Source organism: Crassostrea angulata, chromosome 4, assembly GCF_025612915.1.
Source record: "Crassostrea angulata isolate pt1a10 chromosome 4, ASM2561291v2, whole genome shotgun sequence".
NCBI lineage: Eukaryota > Metazoa > Mollusca > Bivalvia > Ostreida > Ostreidae > Magallana > Magallana angulata.
In genome coordinates this window covers 22,192,606-22,216,798 of record NC_069114.1, presented here as the reverse complement: position 1 = coordinate 22,216,798, position 24,193 = coordinate 22,192,606, and the positions used below count along the sequence as shown (strand labels likewise).

Genomic DNA, 24,193 nt, shown 5'->3' with positions numbered 1-24,193 from the left:
TATAACAAAATAAATAGTGCCTGTTTGGGAGGATAACAGTTGAAATTGACATTTATATAATAACAAATTATTAATCTGTTATAACAAATTATTAATCTGTTATTATATAAATAGTGCCTGTTTGGGAGGGTAACAGTTGAAATTGACACCCCGAGAAAACCATTGTCAACCGACGCGAAGCGGAGGTTGACAATGATTTTCGAGGGGTGTCAATTTCAACTGTTATTCTCCCAAACAGACACTATTTATTTTGTTATACTGAATGTCTTTTTTAAAATTTTTAAGAAAATTTTACTGCTTTTATATTGGAATAATGTGAATTCTACAGCGAACCGTACGCGCATAATTTTCGCGCATGTAACATTTTTTAATGTTACCCGTTGCCAAGTGCGTTGCTAACGCTGAGGGTAATAGTAAATATTATTAACTGCGTCTTAACCAATCAGATTTCAGTATTTAACATGAAAGTATAACAAAACAAATTAATAAAAAATACTGCTGCGGCCCTAATACGCTTCCGTAAGTCACGGACGCTAAACTATCGTTAACAATTTTCATGATTTCATTTCCTACATATTGCATTAGATAAAATTTCTGCCGCTGTGATTAACATATGCTCAGCTTCTTCGGTACTGCCGCCCCCACACCCCCTGCTAACAAATATTTTGTCCCTAGCTGAAAATCTGAGATTCCTATCTGTTTTTCTTCATATTTCATTGAACACTGTTGAAAGAACAAAAGCAAAGCACGGGTTCTCATTGTGTTCACCTACGTTTCAAATCACATAATTATTTAACCAGATGTTATTTATGTCTCTGATTTACCGAAGTTTTGGCCAGTATAATTATAAGAAGCAACATTGAAAGAATTCGTATTTTCGTTAACGTGTAAATTTTTTTCATTTAGATTGTGAACTGAAATCCATTTCTGAAAATTATTATATCCTATGATATAACCCCCCGCCCCGCCCGCCCCGCCCCTCATTTTTTTAAAATTGAAACTCGTTTTAGTATAAATATCGCATTACCCCCAGCAGCTTTTTCGTGCAGAGCAAGCTTAATTACTATTTGTATAAATTGTGAGGAACATATATCTTTTAGGCATTTAGCTTACCAAATCATGCATTTATATAACAAATTGAGTGTCAAATAAATTAATTGTTATATAAATAAAACATTGCATAGGCATAACACTTTTTTGCGCCTGATAAATTATAGGAAGACGGTATTATAAACCGGAGTCGAAAAGTCTTGGTGTCGAAAAACCATGCCTCCTTTTTATATATAAACGGCGTAGATTTTATAAAGTATTTTTGTTCGGTCATATAATTATATCTTGATAAAACAGCAGAAGTATTTTCAGCATTGTCAAAACTTGAAACATATTATATTCAATATATTATTTATTCTCAAGTCTCAAGAAGTATAACACAGTGCGGTTCGGCAACCTACCACAGACTACTTTTACACCTGCCCAATACAGTATTTATATAAACGTTCGAATTTCCTTAACAATGTCGGATGAGGAGTCTCAGGAGAAAAAATATGCATACCTTTCCTCTAGCAAACAACATGTGGTGTTTTTGGGCCCACCAACAGATAGACCTGATATAGAAGGCTTTACAAGTGTTGCTGATACGAAGAAAGAGTCATTCTTTAAAAAATTCATTGCATACACGAAGAAAAATCCTTTCGTTTTGGCAGGTAATTAGGCATATACACACGATACACATGTATGTTTTAATGACTATCATGTGCTTAGATCATAATATATGTCTGACAAAATCTCTAGATTCAGCATGTTAAATAATGTAGCGTAAGAAAATTTCCTGACTAGCTTATGGAATTGTTGAATATGGACAGATGGAATGTTGAATTGTATGTTGCATTGTTGTGTGATGAAAGATCTGAATCTCAGTTGATACACATTTATGTAAATAACATCAGCACTCTGTTTCTGTATTTAAAGCAAGTTGATAATAGTGATTGGAATACTCCAAATGACTGTAGCAATTCTCACAATAATATGATCGTTTAATAATTACAGATAAAGGTATACTAATAATGCCAGTCTTATGCGCCCAACATATGATGATGATTTATATCTTAATACAAGAACACATTCTTGCCAACATTCTTCCCAAATAAAGTTCACTATAATACCCATTTACTTGCACGTTCATTTAATAAGTTTATATTCTAGCTCTCAATGTCACTTAGCTGATATGTTAATTGTCACATTAATTCACCCTGTAAATCTATACTGAAAACATGGCCAAATATCTGAGTATACAAGAACAGATAGGGTTTACCCCATACAAAGATATTCGACTTTTAAATTACTTGAATTTTCACTGTGCTAAGCCAATCTCTTTCCAAAAAAAATAGTTAAAATCACTGAACTTGTTAAGAAACTTATTTTAAATGAAAAAGAGTGAGGAGGCAGCTAACATTTGAGAAATAAACAGCAATTTAAAAAGTTCATCGGGATATGAACTTGGTTGGTCACATGATCAAATCATGTGAAGCTCGAAGAAGATTTTACATTTGAGAATGTCAAATTGTTCAGAATTGTTAAAATTACCGAGATTTTTGTGTTTACAATAATCCAAGTGATATGCATGTACGATTATCAATGTGACGTTATGAAAAAGTTCATACAGAATTGAACGTTTTCACTAATCTGTAGGTTCAAATAAGGAAACATATTTGCAAATATAAAAATAGGAATATATTTACATCTACAAAGTATTATTCCCTCTATTTCTTATGGAAACCTATAATTAAATTATAGCTCTATAGAAACAGCCAGACTGAAATCTACACGCCCCATTTATCGATTGGTCGAAATCTACAGCGGTTGAAACTGACAAGAAAATGACAGGACAGATATCGACAAGCCCTGTTTATCGATTGGTCCAAACCTATAGCGACCACGAAATAATCATGACGATGTCAGACTGGAGACGATTTGGCTGTTTCTTATAGCTAACTTACTTACGTACATCAACAGTAATTTAGTGAATTTTACTTACTTTTCCTAATCAATTTATCAATTAGCTTAAAGAAAGATGTTAATTTAAACAATAAGATGCTTTCTTTGATGATTCATTCGGGTTATGAAGGAAGTGGTCATTGCAGAAAAAATTTACATAACCCGCTAACGAGGGTTATGTATTTTTTCTGCAATGTCACTACCTTCATATCCCAAATGAATCACCAAAGAAAGCATTTTATTGTTTAAATGAACACTTCTCATTTACTTTTCTTGGGGAATGGTGATTTTTAAAAATAGTTTTATATTACCCTTTTTTCTATTACTTATACATCATTATTCTAAACATTTGTTGTAATGTTGTGTTTGCTGATCATGAATGGAACTATATTTTTCAATGCAATTGTGTAAAGAATACCTGACTGTAGTAATACTTTAACAGGGAAATATTCGCCCTCGGGTTTTTTTTTCGCCCCTTTCATCCTCATTGTTATTTTGCAAATTTAAGACTGGGCAAATTCCAATATCTCAAACCATCTCTCTTTAAACACAACTGTGTCTGGGCAAATTCAAGACGGGATTTGCAAGTCTAAAAGGGTGAAAATTACAATGGGTGAAAATAACCCCTTTATACAGTATACAGTCAAACTTCATTATCTTGAACTAGAACATCGAGATAAAGGAGTAATTGAGATATCAAGGGTAAAATACTTAAAACATATTAAGTGGTGGATACTTAAAAATCACTTCTGCATATCCATTGTATACTATATATCAGTATATGAGATATCAAAGTTTAACTGTATCTTGAATAGATAGTAAGCACTGATTGAATATACATTGTGATATTTAAAAGCATAGTCAAATATCAATATACCGGTATATTAAAATTTAATTTGTCAATGATTTTACCCTTTAAACATAAATACATGTATTGAATTTGTTTTTCAGGTTTTGGTGTTTGTTTTTATGCCTTCTTTCAAGGACTGAAAGCTACAAAAAGAAAGGACAATGTTATGATAAATAGAATGATGGGATTAAGAGCAGCTTCTGGGGCATTCATCATCACAGCATTATGTTTGGGAAACCTTTATCATGAAGGAAAACTGTTCCCTCAATCAAAAATAGAGGAAGAAATTGATATGCAAAAGAGACTTGCCAATGTGTACTTTATGGCTAAAAAGCGTAAAATGGAGGCTGAAAGTGGTGAGAACATTCAAACTTAGGACAAGAATAAATGAAATCTTGTTATGTTTTATAAATGTATCAATAAAATCTTTTTTTTGAAAATACTTGTATACTTACTGTTTCTTAAATCTAATTTGCCTAGCTCATCTGAGCTGAAAATCACTTGAGCTTTTCTAAAAATAAAAAATAAAACAAAAAAAAAACCTCAAAGTTTGTTGTCAACCATTTTGTGAAATTTGACAGTTTTATCCTCTCTTAATTTAAAGCTCTTATTATATATGATATTTAATCATATGATATTGTTGTGTATTTATGGTATTGTATCATGATTTGATACAATGTTGTATCGTATTATATTGTATTATATGAAACACTATTCTTTAAATTACATAAAACAATGCTGTACCTTTATCATATGATACATTTATATCAGTTGAATTAATATAATATTATATAAATATATTTACATCTACACCGAGTATGATTCCCTTTCTTTATTACGGAAACTTTTAGTTAATTCATAGCTCTATAGAAACAGCCAGACTGAAATTTACACGCCCCGTTCATCGATTGGTCGAAACCTACAAAGACCTAAAAAAAATCACAGACTGCATTGTGGCAACGCACTTTGAAAAAATTACGCACTTTGAAAAAAAAATTTCATAGTGCGTTAAATTTGGGACCAAATCAACGCCCTTTGCATCAACATTTTTTCTTATCGAGACACTTAACGCACTTCGAAAAAAAAATATGAATAAATCACAAAATCTGGAATTAAATTTCTAATTTGTTGATAGTATAATGATTTGGTAACACTAGTGAATCTAATTTACCGTCTTTGAGAAAGGGGATGGTGGTTCGGATTAGCAAACGATATCGGTCAATTACCAGTACATCATTTAATTGATTACAGGAAGAAGGTCCTCTACCCCTCATTCTTTCTTCCAAAACATTTGATATTAAACAACTTGGAGTATAAACGTATAAGAACGAAAAAAGAAACACTGTTGTAAATTTAAAACATGCAGTGATAATAAAAAAACGAGCGGGCCAAAGTGATATGTTAGAGAATCTGTAAATAAAAGTTACATTGCCAAACATTAAATTATTATAAACTTTAAAATAAGCATAAAGAGTGGTTTTTTTGCACTGATGTTTTTAAAAGGTCATATTGTCTTTGATAAACATTACTCACGTATCCTTTGTCCACATGATGTTTGTTTATAAGCACATGAAATTGAAGTCAGTTAAAAAATGTTATACATTGATCTCCAGTATCAATATATACATGTATAACTCATTTTCTGGCATAGCCCAATGTACCAGATAAGATATTTTGCTGCATACATAAAAAAAAAGACAAGGCTAAACAATGCAGTTAATTATGTCATACTTGGATAATTAAAATCTCCTGAGTTGTTTTTATGTGTAAATTGTCAAACTTCAGCTTATGTGAAAAGGATAAAAATCTTATTGAGAGACAGTTCATCAAATTAGTTGAGAATGCATTTAAGGTTCTTTTTTAAATATCTCCCATTGACCTTAATAAGGATAAAATATATTGTCATATATAAAGGTATCAATTAATTCGACCAAAGCCAGAACAAATAATATCGACGATATCAACGCACTTTGACAAAAAATATCTTTTTTTCAAAGCGCATTAACTTGGTCCAAAAATAAACGCAAGTGCGCGTAATTTTTCAAAAGGCATTGTAAAGGCCCTGTCACACCAAGTTGCGTTCCCACGGCGTGTTCACAGCGTTGTAAAAATCATGGAATCGCCGTAGGATTGCAAGGAAAATTAAGAAAAAATGTACAATTTTAAAGCAATATGAGCTGTATTTTTTAGAATGTTATTTTGCTGTAAAAACCTGCTTGTTTGCTAAGTCTGCATGTAACTTAAACTTTTATGATAAATAAGGTTGGAAAAAAACATTAATTTTTGTCAGAGGATAGATATTTCTTCTAAGGAACATATAGCAAATCAATTTTTGTACAGGACGACAATAATTCAATTTCGCTCCAAATAAGGCTCCTTAACGGCCCTTTTCACAAAAATTTGGCAAAAAGAATTTTAAAAACCATGATTTTTTTGTCATTTTAGTAGAAAATAACATTTTCCTGGAAAAAAAACTCATCATGAAAATTGCAGCTCATATTGCTTTAAAAATTTTACAAGTGGAGATGTCACAGCGTCCTGACGGCGACCGAGGCGTTCTTACGGAGCTCCCACGGCGCGTAACTGCGTTTCCACAGAGTTCTACATGGCGATTGACCACTGTTGACTGATCTCTCGCTGAGTATCCGCCGAGCGCTCATGACATGCCATGTGCTAGGAGTTTTTACCGCGCGTCCACGGCGTGCTCTGTGCGCTGACTGCGTGAACAAGCTAGGTGTTGTTTATTTCTTGGTAGGTTATGTTAATCTGTACAATTGTATGGGAAACAAACAAGTTTTTACGTCTATACTATGTCCCGGGTTTTTGCTTCCACCAGTTTTTGCTTGATACTTCGATAACCATAAATACCTTTGTGCTCAAACTACATTCATCTACTAATATGAAAAATTTCCAGATTACATGTATCTGTTTTGAAACGCCCCCTCTACCGCTTCAGGTTTCAATACACATCCCAAAATAGAAAGTCTACGGGGATTTTGCATTGCATCAGCCATGATGAAGCCCGGATGATAACGTTAAAAACTTGTGCGAGGTATTCCGAGTGAGTTCCGAATGGAGAAAAGATGTCAACATTTCCCATTATAAATCTCCGTAAGAAAATAGTTTTCATTCCTGTAAACTTTCATGAGTGAAAAATGATAATTTGTCAATGAAGATGTCTTGGATATTTTCCCTTTTATCGATTTCAACAGCATTTCTTTCACAGGTATGTGTATTTTTATCAAAATCAACGAAAAGCGGTGGAAGCAATAACTTGGGACAGACTATAGTAAATAAATGATAAAAAAAAAATTTGTTTTGATGAATATACTGAAATTGAAACGTAACATCTTCTAAATAATTTGTGAAGGACTAGGACAAAACTCTTATAGTAGTCAGGTCTACAAAAAAGATCCGCTACTAGTTGTTAGAAAACAGAGAAAAGGTGGGAAAACATCAGAACCAAATAGCATGAATTCCATCTACGTCCTTTGATAGGTCCTGTAATATAATATAAATAGTGCCTGTTTGGGAGGGTAACAGTTGAAATTGACACCCCGAGAAAACCATTGTCAACCGACGCGAAACATGGCGTTCCTAGGCGATCTCACCGCGACGAACGAAGATGCCGCTGTAGGCGCTGTAGGAGACTCTACTGCGTTTACCTTGACGTTTTACATCACTGACGCAGCGGGATCGCCGTGAGGACGCAACTCCGATGTGACAGGAGTTTAACACTGCATGAAATAATCATGATGATGATGTCAGACTCAAATTCCCATAGGAGAGGATTTGGCTGCTTCTTTTAGCTAATGTACTTATGTACATTACCAGTATTTTAGTGAATTTTACTTACTTTAAATCAATTTATTAATTTGTTTCAAGAAAGATGTACATGTAAATATAAACAATGAAGTGCTTTCTTTGATGATTCATGCGGGCTATGAAGGAAGCAATCATTGCAGAAAAAAAAAATTCTCAATTTATTCCGATTTAACAATTCCCCCTTTCCCATTGTGGCCCTACCCTACCACCAGGGACCATGATTTTAACAAGTTTGAATCTACAAAACACACATGTTTCAGCTGGTCGAAAGATTTTTGAGAAGAAGATTTTTTAAGAAATACAAACAAATTTTCATTAATTCTAAATTATCTCTTCTTTAAAGGGGACCTGGTCTTTCATTTGAACAAACTTAAAAGCCCTTCCCCCAAGGTCCAGTGGTTCAGGGGAAGAGGATGTGAAAATTCTACGACAACATCGAGGACGACAACGACATACAACGGAAAATTTTGATCAGAAAAGCTCACAAGGGTTTGTAATTTTAATATTTCACCTGTGCCTTACGTTTGTTTATTTTACTTCTAGCAATGTTCGTGCAGTTGAAAAATCTTATGAAACAATCGGCACGAAATGTTCAGGTGCGAAAACGTCCTGGTGCGAATCGAAGTCGCATCAAAACAATCGGAACTCCAGGGGTGTCAACCACCAAATTCAACTATCCAGACATTCGGAAGTTTTCTTTAGCTGTTCTTTATTTTGGTATCGCACGTTTTGGAATGGGTCGGGTAAGGAAAAAGAGAAAAGGGGCTAAATACAATTATGACAAAAATCGCAGGAAGGAGTGGAAGAAGGCGAAGAAGTTGCCTACTATTGGATGGTTAGTAAAGAATTATCTTAGCAGAATAGCAGTATACCAGACTGTTTCATAAGAAAACAGCAGTACTCTTCTTTTTTTGACTGTTTAACCCGAGATTCCTCTGCATAATTCGAACCTCCGTTCTATACAAATACAAAAATGTTCCTTGCGTAGGTCGGAGTATAAGTAATTTGCGTTATTATCAGGTCCAGCACAATCTCTTGATTTAGCTGTATAGCTTGAACATGTTGAAAAGGCTATATAGCTTTATTAAGCTATTCAAAATGGCTTGATTTAGCTATTTAGGGTCTTCCGTTTCCAACGGAAGACCCTATTGTTTTTCTTCGGATTCTTTTTCATTATTATTATTCTTCCTCTGACTTTTCTTGAGGCTTATATCTCAAAAACTATTCAACCGATTACCACGAAATTTTCAGAACTTGTTTGGTATCGTAAATACTCGAGGTTGTTAAAATTTGAACGTATGACGTCACTTCCGGTTTCAGAAACTGACGATTTTGTAAATTTTTAAGGGTCATTTTGTCCACGCATCTTCTCCGAAACTAATCAAGATAAAAGCCTGAAATTTTCAGGGATTGTAGATAAATGTGTGTAGATGTACCCCATTGCCTTCACTTATGAAAATTGTGCAATGCTTCGAAGCTAGCCTGAACTTGAAAATAAGAACCAAATTTTTCCACGAAATTTTTGAACATTTTCTGAAATATCTTTTGATGTATACATATTTTGTTAAATAATGTAAAGCAAAAGATGTTTATTTTTGCAAGACCTTTAATTTGATATCAAGGAAAAGGGGCTGGCCCCTCAAATTAGGGGCCAGGGGGGCTCTAAAGTCTTCTTACAATAACTTTTTACTGAACAATAATTTGTTATTAATCATAGAAGCAAAAATGTTCATTGTACAACCGTTTATCTATACAGTACCATAGCTAAGTCATATATTACGTAATTAGGGGTTTCAAGGGGCCAAAAGTTCAAAACTTTGATCATTTATATCGGAAAACGGAGAAACATTTTGAAAAACAACGTAGAACAAAAGTTGCTCAAAATAATGTTTTGTACAATATGCCACCTTAAATTTTTTTGTTGATGGCCCCATTAAGGAGTTTAAGGGTCGGCCCCTTAAACACATTTGTACAGATATCTCGAGAACGGTTAACACTTTGTGAACACTTGGTGAACAAAATATGTTTATATTTGCAAGACCTTTAATTTGATATCAAGAAAAAGGGGCTGGTCCCTCAAATTAGGGGCCAAGAGGGCTCTAAAATCGTCTTACAATAACTCTTTACTGAACAAAAATTTGTTATTAATTATAGAAGCAAAAATGTTCACTGTACAGATGTTTATCTTTACAGTACCATAGCAAAGTCATATATAACGTAATTAGGGGTTTCAAGGGGCCAGAAGTTCAAAACTTTGATTATTAATATCTGAAAAAGGAGAAATATTTTGAAAAGCAATGTAGAACACAAAATGTTAAGAATAATGTTCTTAACAATATGGCAACTATAAAATTTTTGTTGGTCGGAGTTAAGGAGTTATAATAAGGAGTTAAAGGGTCGGCCCCTAAAACACAGCTGTTCAGATATTTCGAAAACGTTTAACAATTCGTGAATACATGTGAACAAAATATGTTTACATTTGCGAGACCTTTATTTGATATAAAGAAAAAAGGGCTGGTCCCTAAAATTAAGGGCTAAAAGGGCTAGTAAGTCTTTTTACTTTTTTCTAAGCGATAATTTGATATTTTTCATTTAGCAAATCGGACCATGCACTACAGAGAAGTTCGGGTTTAAAATTTGATTTTTCTGGAAAATTTGATTCCGCGTTCTTGGTTTTAAAAAAAGCGTGAAGTTAAATGAAAAATTAATTCGTACCAAAAATAATCGTGTCAAGTCGTACATGAACACATTCGGGTTTATTTTGTTAAGATATTCTTGAAATCGAAAAAGTTTTTGTTAAGTCGTACCAAGAATTATTCGATTTTATCCTAAATTGTTTTAGTTACTCTTGTTCTTGGCTTAAGAACTCTGCTTCTTACAGGTACTTCTAGCTTTTCTCTTGACATAAACGGAAGACCCACTCGTTGCTTTGCAACGAGCTTTGCTCTAGTTTGTCATACATTTTTCTGAAATGTGTATTTTTTGCAGCATGTAAACAAAATGCATTTTAGTGCAGTGATACTCTTTGAATGATCCATGGTTTAAATATGATGGGTAATTATAGTGTGATTTTTTGTAGATTTCTGATAATTAACATTTTTGTGAAAAACTGCATATAAATAGCTTTAGGCCTAACAAAAAAAATGGTTTGTTTCCGCTTTCATGCTGAAAAAAAGTAGGGTCGGTCGGTCGGAATTTTTTTTTTTTCAAATATTTTTTTTCCCTTTAATATTGCAGTATCCATACATGCCGGTTAGATACTGACACTGCTGAATGGTATAAAATGAGAAATACTTTTAATATCATTCATGACAATTAAGCTGGTCTAAAGAAAACACAAAAATGATATGACTGCCGTCATGAGAAAAGGGCCCTTATCTTTTGACGTCACAATGCTCAGAAAACGACGTCAAAGTTGCGGCATTGTAATTGCAGTTTTTTTTAATTTTCTGTTTCTATTTTTTTCTGTGTCTGTGTTGTGTTTTCTGAAGACTAGAGTCTGGCCTTGTTTTTATACCGCGATTAATATTTTTTCAGTCAAATAACACATATTAATTTTTAAAAAAATATTTGATAAATGAAATATACACATGTACCGTCAATATCTACACATATCGAACGCGTAATATTGCATACAAATTTATGCTGAGACGTCGTAAAATTGCTGCTTTTGCATCCGCTATTTGACTAAAACACCACATTTTACATTGTAGTGTGTGATGAAGATATACTCTAATTGCAAATCACTTTTTTTTTTTATAAATCATTGTTAGAAACCAAAGACCCGTCTCGCATACGCTTATAATTGAATGCGAGACTGGTAGTTGATTTCCGATGATGATTTATAAAGTAATCTGAGTAAAATTATACAACTTAACTTTGCATGGGCAATATTTGTATGATTTAAGGTAGTCCTATACTCGGCACTAAATGGGCTCAATCATTAAAAGCTTAGCTTTAAATGATAAATATACATTCTAGCAATACATATACAAAAGAAAATATGTATGTTTACATGCTAGTTTGTTTGTTATCACCTCTCAGACGGGTGTACCCCCTTGCGAAAATTATTGACAATTATGAAATTTGCCAGACGTCCGTTTTTCCTAAAAATAATTACCAATTTTGGGAAAATTAGAACTGAACATACAAAATAGAGTATAAATATTTATTTAAGCCATTATGATATCTCATCAATAATTTTGTGCAAATTTTTGTAAGTAAGTACGCTTTATGGACTTGATGTATCAAAATAGAATACAAAAAATGCAATGCTAGTATCGCGTTTGGTAATTTTTTTTACTATTTTATGGACTCAAACTTAAATTCATGGTGTTTATTCTAAAGATTGACATCTTAGAAAAAAGATTTGGTAAAATAAATTATATGTTGACGGAATACTTTTCACGCTATAAGCTCTAAACCAAGTAGACCCTGACGAAAAAATCCGTAAAAATCACATTTTGCTACAGTTTTCTGCCTAGATCTGTCAACAATGTTAGATATCATTTAAACATTAATTAATTGACAATTGATTAGATTCGAAATGGCTTCTGTCTCTAAATTTAAACCGGTTTCAGTAAAAGAAAAAGAAAAATTCGGGGGGGGGGGGGGGGGGGTCAAAACAAAGAAGATATAAGCATACCTGGGATCCTGGTTAATCAGAAACTTCGTTTTTCATTTTACTTTAACAGAATCGAGTTTCTCAACATTAATAATTTCTATCTCTCATAGAATACATATATTACCGTTCTAATTGCTTATTATTGCCATTATTTACAACAGCGATGTAGAGCAAAATCAATACCGGGTATCAAAAACGCTTTGTAAAGGTCGAACCAATATTGTAAAATCCGTATTATGACGTAGTGCGATACTCGGACTACTTTAATAAAAAAAAAAAAAACAAAAACAAAAACTACACTGCACACTCGTTGTTGATAAGAGGGGTTGAATAGCTGAGATATTATAATACCGAATCGATGCAGAGCAGTATTGTTGAAATTTAACAGTTATCTTTGCAGTAATTACTGTGAAACAATACAAGTCAAATATTTCAAATCATAAGTTTGGAAGTTCACTTCACGGGAGACGATTCTACACTTTTTTAAATTAGTCGGAAGGAACACGAGAGTAGCGGCTATGTCTCAATTATAGTGCTACTGCCAACATACAAAATAAATTCTCGTATATTCTATTACAATTTAAGAATTTGCGATCAAATTTTGAAATTATTTAACGAATTAGAAAGCTATAACTAACCGATTAGAAGAGTTTGAGAAGTATTTGAACAGCGTAAAAATCTACTCTGAAATATCGCATTTGATTTCATGGAAAAATCTGATTCTTAGTGCCTTTAATGAAACAACATAAAAGTATATATACCTGTACGAATGAAAAAATTGTTTATTGTTTGAGCGCAACATACAGTATTTTGTTCTTCTTTTTGGCAATTTAACAACCCAAATCCTCATGTTGTGTGTACTTTTTGAGCTAACTTAAATTTAAGAAATAATCAGTCATAACATGCCTGAAAACTCACCACATTTTCATGGATTTATAGCATTTTATATAACTATTCTCATCTCAGATCAATTACGTACATGATTCAGAATACCTTAAATTAAACAGGTTTGTAAACGCAATCATTATACTATACTATACTATACGTTTGATATCAAGTCGATAAAATTGCCGTTTGATAAATCAATTCATGTTTATCGATAAATATAAACACTACATATGCGACATTAACAATTCATAACATGCATGGCCATACAATTCTTATTCATAGATGATGGTTTCCAGTCTTTTCTTTTTTATGCAAGAAACAAATTTCGATGATACTGAAGTTAATGTTTAAGTGTGTTTGTCACAATGTACAGCAATAAAAAAATCCGAGAATCGCGATATTTCTTAAAACTTCGGAATACCGTATGCAACTTTATGCACTCTATAAACGTCAATCATTTAAGTTGTCATTTTGTTTAAAATTGATAATCACTTGGCCGTTATTTGTATTCAATGAGAGAGAGAGAGAGAGAGAGATTGATTCATCGTGTAACATCGATAATAAGAAAATTAAATTTAGTCAACATGTATAAATGTTACTTCTCACTGAGTAGCTACGTCTATCGGCACTGTACAACCAATAAGTGCAAAAGAATGGACATTATTAATGCAGAAGTCTTATTGAAATTTATTTGAAATTTTGCATTTTGAAAAAAAGTAAATAATGATTTTATATAATTAATTATTTCAACGATACGATTATGGTTTATAAAAATCGCATCACAAAAATACAACGGTACGCGTGAACTTACAACGCGATTGAATAGAAGTGTAGAATTAGCACGTGGGTGGCTGTCTGTCGTATTTGATACACTTAAAGATGGGTGTACGAGTATATATAAACATAAACAAAAAGTAGCGATTAATACCGGAAAAATTCATGTAACCCACGTTCTGTAATGTGGCTATCTTTATAGCCCGCATGTATCACCGAAGAAAGCATTTTATTGTTTATAATCACATCTTTCATTTAGCAAATAAATAAATAAATTGAATTGATCACAAAAAGTAAGTAAAAGTCATTAGATTATTGTTAATGTACACCAGTACGTTAGATATGGGAATTTGAGTTCGGCATCATCATGCAATCCGTGAATTTTTATAGGTTGCTGAAGATTTTGACTGATCGGTAAATGTATGCAATTTGACAGTGCCCTGAAATTGTGGAATTATAGGCATCGAATTTGACCATCTTTATGTTTGCTTACTAGTATTTGATTTGCTTCTCGGCAGCTAAAATAACTTTGATTTATTTAAAGGTTGGGGATAAATTTGATATTTGTTTTCCTTAGATATACTTTATCGATCTATCTTATGTTCGGGGGGGGGGGGGGGGGGGGGGGGGGGGGGGGGGGTTATTGCATGTGGAGTCATCAGAAGTGTGCAGAACATTAACTATATCTGGATATTCAAAATGTTTTGATCTCTTTTGTTAAAATTGTGAAAAATCTAGAATTGTAGAAAATTTTACTCTACTTCAAACAATTAAAGACGATGAAAGAATGTATAGAATAAAAGAATTAATGCAAAATAAAAAATTTGACGTTCGTGACGTTGTGACGTTTTTGACGAGCTACGTACGTCAAAGTCGTGTTAACATCTTTTACTAAAATTTGTCATAAAATGCTTAAAATACACAAGATCTTGGATATCTTAGTATATTTGTATTCAGAAAGAGTTGACTAATCAGAATTGACAAAAAAGTGAGTTTGTGAAATTTTGACCTTAAGGGCCCTTTTCTCATGACGACAGTCATATTATATATTAGATACTTCCTCTGCCAGTGATGAGAGCATTATTAATATCTACAACACATGGAAACATACAGCCATTTTGAAACTAAACGTTTAAGTTACACTGATTTGAAAAGAGTAACTGCTACAAGCGTTTTTGTGACCAAAATTTTGAGTAAATTTTTTCCAAATCGGATAAAAACGGAAATAAATGATTTTCCTTCAAAAATCCTTTTAAAAAGTTTTGAGTCGGGGGGTAAAAGCTAGGGTCGGTCGGGAAAGTGGAAACAAACCATTTTGTTTATTAGGCCTTATCAAACTATTATGAATTAAGCTTTATTAAGCTAAATAGCTTTTTCAAGCTACATGTATATAGCTAAATCAAGAGATTGTGCTGGACTTGATTCGAATACTGTCTGTCCCACACCAATGTTGTTTTCTTCATTTTCTCTAGAGGGGCATTGCCATGATTTTGGTCAAAATTGTTTTTCCAATTTTAATGTTTGCAATTCTCCAGTAAGGCATTTTTAATAGGCATCCAAAATTTGATTGTCATTCGCCGAGTTATAAGAAAAGCTAGTTACACGGCTTACAATTCTTAAATTGCCATGCAAACAAAGTTTTTGTTTACATTTTGAATGTTGGAGGGAAAAATTCAGTTTCAGACCTAAAATAAATGTGTTAAATGTTAGAAAGTGTTTCTTTATATATGTTTAAAATGAATAAGAAGATTGACAAATTAGCTTGAAAAAAGATTTTTTACCGGTGTATTGAACCTATGTAAAAAAAAAAACAAGGCACGAGTCTTGTTTACTTGACAAAGTATCTTGGTTATAACTCTACTGGCGTGCGACCAGTTCTCGCAGAGTACCATTTCTCGCAAAAGCATTGTTACATTATTTTATCAACACATGAAATTATATATGAAGAATGACGTAACAATGAACCCGCGAGAAATGGTATTCAACGAGAACTGGTCACATGCCAGTACAACTGACTCTCAAATCTCAAATCATTGGATCATTAGAAAAGCATTGTGAATTTTTTTTTTTTTTAATTTTCACAATTTTATCAACCTGTTGTAGATAAATGAGAAACAGGAAAAATCCTATCAGCGAGCAAAGCGACAGAATGGCAACAAGTTTTCTAGATTTTCTTTAATTCGCTTATCCAACTGACATTAAGCACCAGATATCAAGTCCGTGATGTTATTTCATCTATTCCTGGTATTTATTTCTCTACAATTATCATTCAAATTCATTTTAATTCCATTTCTGTATCTCGATCTAAAACAGTGACCATTGACAATTTCGTGTGATGTCACACTCATTGCATAGACTTATTAACATTCGTTCTTTTTTTGCTCTTTAACATGATATGTTATTACGTGATAAGATAGGGATATTCCACATCCCAAAAAGACATTCCAAAGTTGTGCAACATTTTAAATGTCTTAAAACATCCAATCAAAATGATTTCCATATTTGTTTTTATATTCCCTGCAAAAGCAAGCATTGGATTAAAATACCTCCCTTTCTTTTTAAACAAGGATGCTGGATTTTCCACAGTATAAAGTATACTGGAGAATTACCTTACTGTTGGTTTGATCATTTAAGATGAAAGTATCAATGAATTTTATGAATGATATACATGTACGTGTATTTTTCGCTCTGAGGGTGACATCACACGAAATTGTCAATGGCTGCTGTTTAAGATCGAGATGTGCAGAAATGGATCCGAAGTAAAATGATTTGAAGGATAAATGTAGAGAAATAAATACCAGGAATTGATAAAAAAAAATATGAGGGAGTTGACATCAGGTGCTTAATCTAATGTCAGTTGGATAGCAATTAGCAAATTATAGAAAATGTAGAAAACTTGTTGCCATCCTGTCACTTCACTAGCGAAGCTCACTGGTAGGATTTTGCCTGTTTCTCATTTATTTACAACAAATTGAAAAAATTACTGATTCCTATGATTGCAGTTAATTCTTTCCATAATTATTACTTTTATAATTCAATTATAAGCACGCAGATAAAAGAAGCATGGGATCCGAAAAAATCTGTGAAAAAAAATTTGGAGGAAATGGGGATTTCTGCTGACCCAAACCAAACCTTCAAGATTCCAAAAACAAAGGTACGGACATTTTTAAATTCTATATTGACTGGTAAAAACAATATGGGCTTTGAGATACCTTTTTAGTTTGATATTTTTCATGGCATAGACATGAAATGTATTTTTTGTACCTGTGGGTACCTGTAAAGTGTGGAGGAAATCAAAACAAATCTGAACGAGACCTAACGAAATGAAACCAAAAAATGGAAAAGAAACCAATGAAACGAAACGAAGCCAACAAAACAGAATGAAATAAAACTAAAATCAGTTATGACTACATAAATATTTAATACACTTGACATATTTATAAAATATCTTTGAATCATATTCCTTAAAATTTTAAGGGTAAACTAATATGGTTATTAATACTAAATGTTATTTATTTTATGTAAAAACATCCAGTGGAAATAAACATTTGACATCTTTTGACTTGAACTATCAAATGTGCATGGTCACAATATTGGGCAAAAATTATTTTACGGATTTTAATTTTTACAATGCTTCAGTAAAGCATTTTTAATTGGCAACCAAAATTTTAGTGTCATTTGTCGAGTTAAAAGCAAGTTCCAGAGCTTACAATTCTTTGCTATGTAAACAAAGCTTTTGTAGTAAAAAGTAATAAAAACAGAAAAATAGAATTTGACCAAAATCGTGACCATGCCCCTTTAAGACATGAAATTGATATACCGGTAGTTCTAATATTCTTTTATATTCTGAAGTTTCACTTTTATGATCATGCAGTGCGAGGCTTATATGAAGACTGATGACATTCATGTTATATTGGAGAATAATAACCGTGGCACCTCTTTGATCTCGGCAGAAACTGTAGTAGAATTATAAATCGTACTATTGCAACAAAGTAGTTTATATCAGGACTGGGGTTTTGGGGGGGCAAAATAATACTGTTGTTTGTAGTCCTTTGTCAAAATTGTTATGTTCATGGTCTTGGATAGTTTAATGAGGTAAGCATTTTGACATGCATATACTGTATACAGGGAAATATTCACCTCCGTTTTATTTTTTTCCCTTTCGCCCTCGTTGTCAGAGGGCAAATTTAAGACTAGGGGAATTCTATGTTACAAATAATATAATAACAACTGCAACTAGGCGAATTCAAGACTGGCGAAACTGTTTGCAAATGTAGAGGAGTGAAAATAACACAGGGGGAAAAAAACCCTGTAGACAGTATTTTATTAATTACATTTTAAGGAGCTGCTTAGATAACAATTTAACTTGTTCTAATGAGGAATGTGACCACAGTTTTTTTTTTTTCATTTATATTTAGGACATATTCATCTCGGAAGACAGTAAAACTGATGAAGAGGAGAAAACTAGAAAAAGACAACCAAAAGAGCATGTTATTGAAGGTATAGAGATATCACATTGTTAAATTTATGCTAAAATATAGAATAAACCAAAAGGTCCAATGCTAATAAAGTCCTCTATTGGCATTATTCTTTATAAGCTGTTAATAAAAGATTATCTAAAAAAAAACCAAAAAACTATGTTCTCAACTCATAACTCATTTGAACTGCTGGGATCACTTGAACTACTGGAATCATTTTAACTACTAGTATTATATGACCGATGGTTTCATTTGAACTACTGGAATCATTTTAACTACAGTGGCCTCCGGGTATAACGAGATATAACAAGGTACCGCTTACAACGAGATGATTGTGTGGTCCCAAATGATTTCTTTATTATTTCCTTTTAAAAAATACCTGATGCAACGAGATCGTTTATAACGAGACTCCGTATATTACGAGGTAAAAATTTCTGCCCGTTAGTTGTACGCACTATGGGATATAAGGAGGTACTTGCTGCACGCTTTGTTACACAGGCTAGTCCCAGGTAACTAACGGTATGGCCAGGTATGTATACTTATGACAATAGATTAAAAGTATTCAGAAATAATGATGAGTTATTTTTATTGCAATGTTCACAGTCATGGCTTCGAAGTAAAAGAAAAGGAAAACAATTTCGCTAGAAACAATAGGACTTATTACTTTTCAACAAAGTTTGAATGAATTATACATATTATTATGTGTTTATAAACGTTATTTGAAATGTAAAGAACAACGATCACGTGTCACCTTGGGAAATGCCGACCTCGGATATAACGAGTATCGGTTATAACGAGAAATAAAACTATGTCCCCAGCATCTCGTTATACCCGGAGGCCACTGTACTAGTATTATATGACCAATGGTTTCACTTGAACTACTGGAATCACTTGAACAACTTAAATCATTTGATCTACTGTGATTATTTGAATTACTTGTATCCTTTGAACTACCAGTAGTTCAAAGGATACAAGTAATTCAAATAACTTGAACTACATGGATTACTTGAACTACCAGTATTTTAAGCTCACCGAGACTGAGTCAGGGGGAGCTTATGCTTTACCCTCGGTGTCAGCGTCTGGACCTGGTTAAAGTTTCTGGTGCATGTCGTGTATCTAAGTTATTATTTGTCTTATCTCTATCAAACTTGCATGGGTGATGGACCTACTTATTGACCTAAAAGACTTGGAGACTTGGATGCTGAATCCGGGCCATGAATTTCAAATGCTAGGGAGGTTAAGTTCTTTAACTGGGTTTTCCAAAGGAAAAATCTGGTTATTGGAATGGTGAAAATGGCGGGTGGGTGGGCGGGCGGCTGCCAAAAGGGTACCCTTATTGTACAGATAACTCCTCCTACAGTTTTCAAGATAGTAAGTTGTTGTTTTGCAGATCAATTGTACATATATCAGAACTGTGCATATTACTTGGATTTTGATTTTTGATAATTTAAAAAAAAAAAAAAATCAGCTGTTGAACTTAGTCATTTTCTCGCAGAATTTGCATACAGGGTACCCCATTGTACGAATAAGTCCTCCTACAGTTTTCAAGATAGGAAGTTGTTGTTTTGCAGACCATTGTACATGTATCAGAGCTGTGCATATTACTTGGATTTTGATTTTGATAATTTTTTTAAAAAGTACCAGCTGTTGAATTTAGTCATTTTCACCCAGAATATTGCATATAGGGTATCCCATTTCTCTGGATGGGTTGTGTTTATCAATTCAGGGTTGACAAATGGATTATGAATAGTTAAATACTGTTCACACAAAAGAAAACCTGGTTTGCTATCACATTGACAGCTTTTCTCTTGTTTTAGCTGATTTAAGTTTTTGGAGCAGGTTCACTTTATTAATGACAATATCTCAGTCACTACTGGTCCTAACTTCACCAAACTTGCATGGAGTGTGTGTCTTATGATACTTATGTATTTCACTGCCTTGGATGCTGTATCTTAGTCAAAGGTTTTGGATGCTAAAGGAGGTTAAGGGTTTTTGATGCCCATATCTCAAATACTACTTGTCCAGACTTTACCATACCTGCAGGGATGGTGTGTCTTAATTAATACTTATACACTTGACAGGCATAAATGTGGAATCTGAGCCATAGGTTTCAAATGCTTGATAAGGTTAAAGTTTTTTTAAGCTGGTTTAAGATTTTGGAACAGGTGCCTTTTGATAGACAAATCTTTGTTATTATTGGTTAAATCTTTACCAAATTTGGATGGATGATGCATTTTGAGATACTGATGCACTTTACAATTTGGATGCTGAATCTGAGCCATAAGTTTCAGATGCTGGTGGAGGTAAAGGTTTTGGAGTTGGTCACATGTTCATGTAAATAATAGTACTTTATCACCCTTGCATGGTTGATATAACTACATTGTATCAATATTATGAATCACATACTCTAAAGATGATTTAAAGCTTTTGTTCGCTATTGTTAGTGATGTTCCAATCATCGATTATAATCAAAAATCGATCGATTGTTATCGCATTCTAAGCGCTCGATCATAAAAGGTTTCATTACGATTAATCGGTTGAGGTTTTTTTCCCTTTCAACGAGCGCATATCATAAACAGAATATTCTAGACGCGAACTATCTAAACCCTGAAAAGGCGCGCAGTCTGAAATTGGCTGACATGTCAGATGAGCTCCATATTCTTACTCGGGGAAATATAGCATATTCTCGAATTTGGACGCATTTTGGTTTCAAGAAAATTAATGTTGGACCGCCTCCTAATGAAAATCTTTTGAATATAAATTTTTGTTAGCTAGAAATAATAAGTAAATTAAATCACGACAGCTTAGTCATTTATTTAGCATTACACTATAAAATATTAAAATCTCCGATTATAATCAATAATTAGTTAGTTGCGGGAAACCGATTATCGATTATGAAAATATCATTGATTCCCATCACTAGCTATTGTTGCTCAGATGAGCGATATGGCCCCTGGGCCTCTTGTTCTGATAGCTGTCTCTTCATCCATTTGTAAACTTCACATTTTTAGCTTTTTCTTAATAACCACTTGGCCAATTTCATTTAAATTAAGCACAATTAAGCATCATTGGTTAAATTTGAAGGGCAAGTAATTTTGAAAGGGAGACATTAGAAATTATAAATTTGTGAAACTGATTATTAGGCCACACCAATATACATGTAATTTCTTGTTTGTCGTACACTGCGGGCTCGTTTTTAAAAAAAATATACAAATCATATTATTAAATTCCCGCATCCAGAAAATTCTGCGCTTTTTTCTGTTCTATTTCCAAACTATTGTTCGCATTTTAAATAGTTTTTATTTATAAATCAGAAAGGAGTTTAACAAAATATAACTATCGGACAAATTCATTTATGTACTGACTAAAAATTTTGCCTACAAGAAATAATAATTTTATTATTTAATCGCTCGCCCACTTGTATCTTTTTTCACTGGATGTCGGGCAAACAAGAAATTATATTGGTGAAGCCTTAGAATGTTGTTTTGATTACAAAAAGGCAACCAGCTTTTACGTTTACTTGGCTCATAAAACCAGAATTCAGATTTTCATTAACTTGGATACATGTAGGTAGATGTTCTCAATTATATGGAAAATTGTTTAACATTTCATTTCATTCTGTAGATCTCGAGATGGAAGCTAGTATTCCTCAAGAGAAAACCCTGAAGCTGTCATCAGAGGAAGTCAAGTACTGTATCTACATGCTGGAAAAATACGGAGAAGATTACAAGGTCAGTAGCAAGTTTTTAGGAAGTCAGTAATGTTACCATTACAGCTACTTCAGGAGTTCTTCTTTAACATTTTGGAAAATTCCTACCTTGATTTTCATTAACAACAAAAGCATCTATTTGAATGAGTAGGTAGAGGTACATTTTATGCTTACTATTTTCATAAATTATTTTGATGTCATATCATGAGATTAAATAAAAATACAAGTCGGTTAAGAAAAAAAGTGTGATACTGTAAAACAAGACAATTTGGCGCATAAGTATTTTAGCGCAAATACAAATGCCAACACAGTTGGCACCATTAAATTTTAGCACACGCACCTTTTATTTTAAAAAGGTTTGATAAAATATGTCCTTGTTTCTTTTAAATGGTTTTGCTCAAACTGAATTCTTGATGTGTCACTCAAGCACATAAAGAAAAGATTTTGTAACTTGCGGTATAACTTCGAAGTCAAAGCTTATGGAATTGTAAAACTGCAGAAATTATGCATATCAGCATCATTTTCATTAAAACGATTATTACTGAACAAGTTCTTACAGCTGGTGAATGACCTGTATACTCATGCAGTTTTTTATGCATATATTTTATGACAAGTCAATTTCGCAGTCCAGTCATACTGAGCAATTTCGTCATATTAAGATGCATAAAATAAATAAATATCTCTAACTTAATAATCTAACTTAATTCAATACTTTTTTCTATTTAGTTTTTAAAACATCCAGATCTGTTTTTAACTGGAAAAAAAACCTGAACGGTTATTTAAACACATGCATAAGGTTAACACTAAAATAAATGGCTTAATCATAACAACCCGGAATATTCTAAAGTCTTAAAAACTCAAACTCTTGATCCCTGGAATTTTTCCTTGGTCCCCTGGCCATCGAGAGTCACCTGAATATGTTGATATGGACATATATTCTGACACCTATTGTTACACACCAGCATGTAAAGGTAATTAGTATTCCACTGCATTCTAGTATTTCATTTGCTCTAATACATTAACAAAAAATGAGTATTTAACAAAAGACTAAACAAAACAGAATGAAACGACACTGGTTACCTCTGAACTGAATTAAAATTTTCAGGGAGGAAGTAAAAGGCTTATATATAGGTGCTGGAGGGGTGTCCAATTAAAAACACAATGGGCAAGGCCTTTTACAAGTTGTTTTCAAATGTAACCAATGTATTGCTCCAAAGGACAGTATTGTAACTATTGAAATGCTGGTCTGTGGATCCTGCACTGCTCTGTACTATAAGTGGGTGACTGATCGTTCATGTGCTTCTTAATTGTATACCATTATATCGATATTTGTAATTGTTTTGTAGGCCATGGCAAGAGATAAAAGAAATCATTTCCAGGACACTCCAAAACAGATAAAAAAGAAAATAAAGACTTTTATGAATATTCCTGAACAATACAATGCGTATATAGCCAGCAAAACCTCCATATTGTGTTAAGTATGGATCGGGCAAAAATGTGATTCATTTTGTAAAAAACATATTGTCATTCATTTAATTTTTTTGTTAATAATGCAAACATTTCTTTGTCTTTGTTATTTTCAGCAGAGATAAAAAAAGTAAATAAAACTAATTTAAACAAATATTTGCCTTTTTGTATTTGAACAATTTTGCATTAACATTAGGCACCTCTCTGGTGGGTGAGAGAGAATATGCCACAAACCAATTTTTGTACAGGAGGACAATAGTGTAATTTTGCTTCAATCCAGACCTCTAAATAGCTTTATACTGATGAAACTTTTGAGGAGGAGTCAGATACATGTATTGGTATTCCTTTAAGAGTGCTCAAGTGTGTGCAAGAGTTCTAGGTTCAAACCCTGCAGAGATTTAGACATGCATCATAAAAATATCAAATAGGAAGCAACCTTATATAACGGTATATAATCCCAGCTGGGCGAAGGTGAAGCCCCAATATGATGAATTCCTCTGTGATTTATATACCAGTATCTTGTTTCTTCATTTTTAGCAAGTACATGTATATGTTAGTTTTAGAGATATTTATCATATAGATAT

General features: G+C 32.9%; 2 protein-coding genes across 2 annotated transcripts; both read left to right on the top strand.

Moving 5' to 3' along the window:
* Window positions 1–1,477: 1,477 nt before the first annotated feature.
* On the top strand, window positions 1,478–4,385 carry LOC128181104 (HIG1 domain family member 2A-like). Its single transcript, XM_052849374.1, has 2 exons — window positions 1,478–1,703; window positions 3,946–4,385. Exons 1-2 carry the CDS (start codon window positions 1,514–1,516, stop codon window positions 4,218–4,220), a joined length of 465 nt encoding a protein of 154 aa, XP_052705334.1. The 5' UTR covers window positions 1,478–1,513; the 3' UTR covers window positions 4,221–4,385.
* Window positions 4,386–8,351: 3,966 nt separating this feature from the next.
* Window positions 8,352–23,763, top strand: LOC128182355 (nucleolar protein 16-like). Its single transcript, XM_052850952.1, has 5 exons — window positions 8,352–8,504; window positions 17,001–17,109; window positions 18,374–18,455; window positions 22,058–22,164; window positions 23,489–23,763. The coding sequence occupies exons 1-5, from the start codon at window positions 8,404–8,406 to the stop codon at window positions 23,618–23,620; spliced, it is 531 nt and encodes a 176-aa protein (XP_052706912.1). The 5' UTR covers window positions 8,352–8,403; the 3' UTR covers window positions 23,621–23,763.
* The last annotated feature ends 430 nt before the right edge of the window (window positions 23,764–24,193 follow it).